Source organism: Peromyscus maniculatus, chromosome 18, assembly GCF_049852395.1.
Source record: "Peromyscus maniculatus bairdii isolate BWxNUB_F1_BW_parent chromosome 18, HU_Pman_BW_mat_3.1, whole genome shotgun sequence".
Classification (NCBI taxonomy): Eukaryota; Metazoa; Chordata; class Mammalia; order Rodentia; family Cricetidae; genus Peromyscus; species Peromyscus maniculatus.
The window spans coordinates 51214821-51218075 of record NC_134869.1 but is presented as its reverse complement, the minus strand read 5'-3'; the positions used below and the strand labels follow the sequence as shown (position 1 = coordinate 51218075).

Below are 3255 nucleotides of genomic sequence, written 5' to 3'. Positions count from 1 at the left end.
AAGACCCCATCCAGCTAAGTTTCCAACTTGTGAAAACAAATTTTAAAAAGCTTAGGTCCAGGTTTGGTGGTGCATGACTTTAATCCCAGCACTCAGAAGGCAGAGGCAGGCAGATCTCTGAGTTTGAGGTCAGCCTGGGCTACAGAGTGAGTTCCAGGATAGCCAGGCACAGGCAGCAAAGGAAGCCATCGAAAACAGAAGGCTGATGAAGATGTAATTGAATAAGAGGGCCATGTTCCAGCCCCAGCAAGCAGGAGAACTTGGCAGCTTCAGCCACATGGGTCTGGCTTTAGAGTCAAGGATAGAATAAAGGGGTTATGGAATCTCTCTCCATGAGTAAGGAAAGCTGCTGAGGTCTGGCATATGTCAGGAGTGTCCCTGCATGGAGGCCTAAAGAGGCCATAGAGTGAAGCTATGAAGGTGAAGCCAGGATTATGCTGGAGACCCCGAGATGTTGGAGATGCCAGAGTCATCAGATACCTGCCAAGGAAAGCTCTGACGGAGTGGAACCAGCCCAAGAGAAAGAAGTGTGTTGCAGTCAACAGATATGAATGGAGTTGGAGATCTGAAGAGCGCTTTGACATTAGACATGGAGCTGCAGTGTCTGGACTTTGCCCTGCTGGTTTTCAGTCTTGCTTTGGTCCAATATTTCCTCACTATGCTTCCTTCCTTCCTTTTTTGTAGCTAGAGTTTTCCTGCCTTGCCCACAGGACAAATCTTTGTCACCCTCCAGTCCCACAGCCGCTCAGACCCAACCAAGTAAACACAGAGACTTACATTGCTTACAAACTGTATGGCCATGGCAGGCTTCTTGCTAACTCTTCTTATAGCTTAAATTAATCCATTTCTATAAATCTATACCTTGCCACGTGGCTCGTGGCTTACCGGCATCTTCACATGCTGCTTGTCCTGGCGGCGGCTGGTAGTGACTCCTTCTGCCTTCCTGGTCTTTCTTTTCTCCTCTCTTTGGTCCCACCTATACTTCCTGCCTAGCCACAGGCCAATCAGTGTTTTATTTATTGACCAATCAGAGCGACACATTTGCCATACAGAACATCCCACAGCACTAGCACTTTTTGGAATGGTAATGTATATCTTGTGACATTATTATATTGGAAGTATGTGATCTGCCTTTTGATTTTACAGGAGATTACAGTTAAGAGATGATATGAATCTCAGAAGAGACTTTGAGTTTTGGACTTCTAAACAGGGTTGAGACTATGATAGACTGGATTTCTGCATTATGTTATGGCTACAAGACTATGGGAACCAGGAAGTGGGATGTGGTGGTTTGAAAAGGAATGGCCTCCATAAACTCGTGTGTTTGAATGCTTGGCCCATAGAGGGTGACACCAATTAGTAGGTATGGCCTTGTTGGAGGAAGTGTGTCACTGTGGGGTCAGGCTTTGAGGTCTCATATGCTCAAGCCATGCCCAGTGTGGCTCTGAGCATTCTTTTTTTTTTTTTTTTTTTTTTTTTTTTTTTTTTTGGTTTTTCGAGACAGGGTTTCTCTGTGTAGCTTTGCGCCTTTCCTGGAACTCACTTGGTAGCCCAGGCTGGCCTCGAACTCACAGAGATCCGCCTGGCTCTGCCTCCCGAGTGCTGGGATTAAAGGCGTGTGCCACCACCGCCCAGCAACTCTGAGCATTCTTATGTTGCCTACAGATCAAGATGTAGAACTCTCAGCTCCTTCTCCAGCACCATGTCTGCCCACATGATGCCATGTTTCTCACCATGATGATAATGGACTAAACCTCTGGAACTGTAAGCCAGCCCCAATTAAATGTTTTCCTTTATAAGAGTTGCCATGGTCATGGTGTCTCTTTACACCCTTTAAACTCTAACTAATAACTTATCGATTTATCTCTCTACATATCTATTTTTTTTTTAAGCAGACTGGATGTGAGATTTATTACTGAACATGATTTGGTAGGGTACAGGAGAACACTGTGGAACCCCTCAGGAGTGCAGGGCTCGCCATTTGTCCAAGGGACCACGACTGGGGATATACTTGACCCCACAGCCATCAGGAATAAGGCGCTTCTCAGCAACCATGTCTTCATATTCATCCGCATTAAACTTGGTGAAGCCCCATTTCTTTGAGATGTGGATCTTCTGGCGGCCAGGGAACTTGAACTTGGCTCTACAAAGAGCCTCAATCACACGTTCCTTATTCTGCAGCTTGGTGCGGATGGACATGATGACCTGGCCAATGTGAACCCTGGCCACTGTGCCCTGGGGCTTCCCAAAGGCAGCACGCATACCTGTTTGGAGCCTGTCAGCCCCAGCACAGGACAACATCTTGTTGATTCGGATAACACGGAAAGGGTGGAGCCTCACTCGAATATGAAAGCCATCCTTGCCACAACTCTTTACCATGTATTTGTTGGCACAAATACGGGCAGCCTCCAGAGCTTCAGAAGAGAGCTGCCCATATTCATCTGACACCATGTGGCCACAAAGTGGGAATTCATCAACCTTTGCTTTCTTCCGTCCCAAGTCAAAGATGCGGATTTTAGCATCAGGGACACCTTGGCAGAAGCGAGACTTTGGGTACGGCTTGTTCTTACAATACCGGTAACACCAGGCAGGGCGGCGACCCATGATGACAATAGGATCGTTGGTGGCACGCCGGAGGGAAAAGAGAGCTCTCTACATATCTATTATCTATCATCTATCTCTATATATCTATTATCTATCTATCTACCTATCATCTATCAATCTATCATTTTTAATTCGTTTGTCTGTTGGCAGACACCTAGGATAGTCCCACATCTCGTCTCTTGCAGTGTGCTGGGTTGATTCTTTTTAGTTTAGACCCAGTCAGGGTATAGTTGGATCATAAGTTAGTTCTATGTTCGTGTTTAGGTAAGACTCCATGCTCATTTGATACTGGTTGGGCTAATGTTAAAAAAAAGGGGGTACATAAACGAACAAACACTTCCAAAAAGAAGTGCAAATAGCGAATAAGGAGATGAATTAGTCCTAGACATCTCTAGGTATCTGGGAAGTGCAAATTCAGACTCCATTTCGCCCTAGTTGATCAGGCACCATCAAGACACCAAACAAGACCATAAATGATCATGAGGATCTTAGGGGGAAAGGGCACTTATATGGTGATTGTGGGCATGTGAATTGGTCTGGATTAACATTTTCCCAAAGATCTGGGTTCCTCGTGGTTCAGCCAAGTTGACACAAGATTACTCAACTTTGTCTGGAACTTTTGTGCTCTCTTCGGTCACTTTATAGCACACT

General features: G+C 45.7%; 1 protein-coding gene across 1 annotated transcript; it reads right to left on the bottom strand.

Annotated features, from left to right (window-relative positions):
* Positions 1-1879: 1879 nt before the first annotated feature.
* LOC102917206 (large ribosomal subunit protein uL16-like) lies at positions 1880-2651 on the bottom strand. The gene has a single exon (XM_015992250.3). It carries the CDS (start codon positions 2602-2604, stop codon positions 1960-1962), a length of 645 nt encoding a protein of 214 aa, XP_015847736.1. The 5' UTR covers positions 2605-2651; the 3' UTR covers positions 1880-1959.
* Positions 2652-3255: the final 604 nt, after the last annotated feature.

Bases quoted from the DNA above. Each gene is read 5' to 3' on its own strand.
- LOC102917206 (XM_015992250.3), bottom strand. From the start codon at position 2,604: ATGGGTCGCCGCCCTGCCTGGTGTTACCGGTATTGTAAGAACAAGCCG.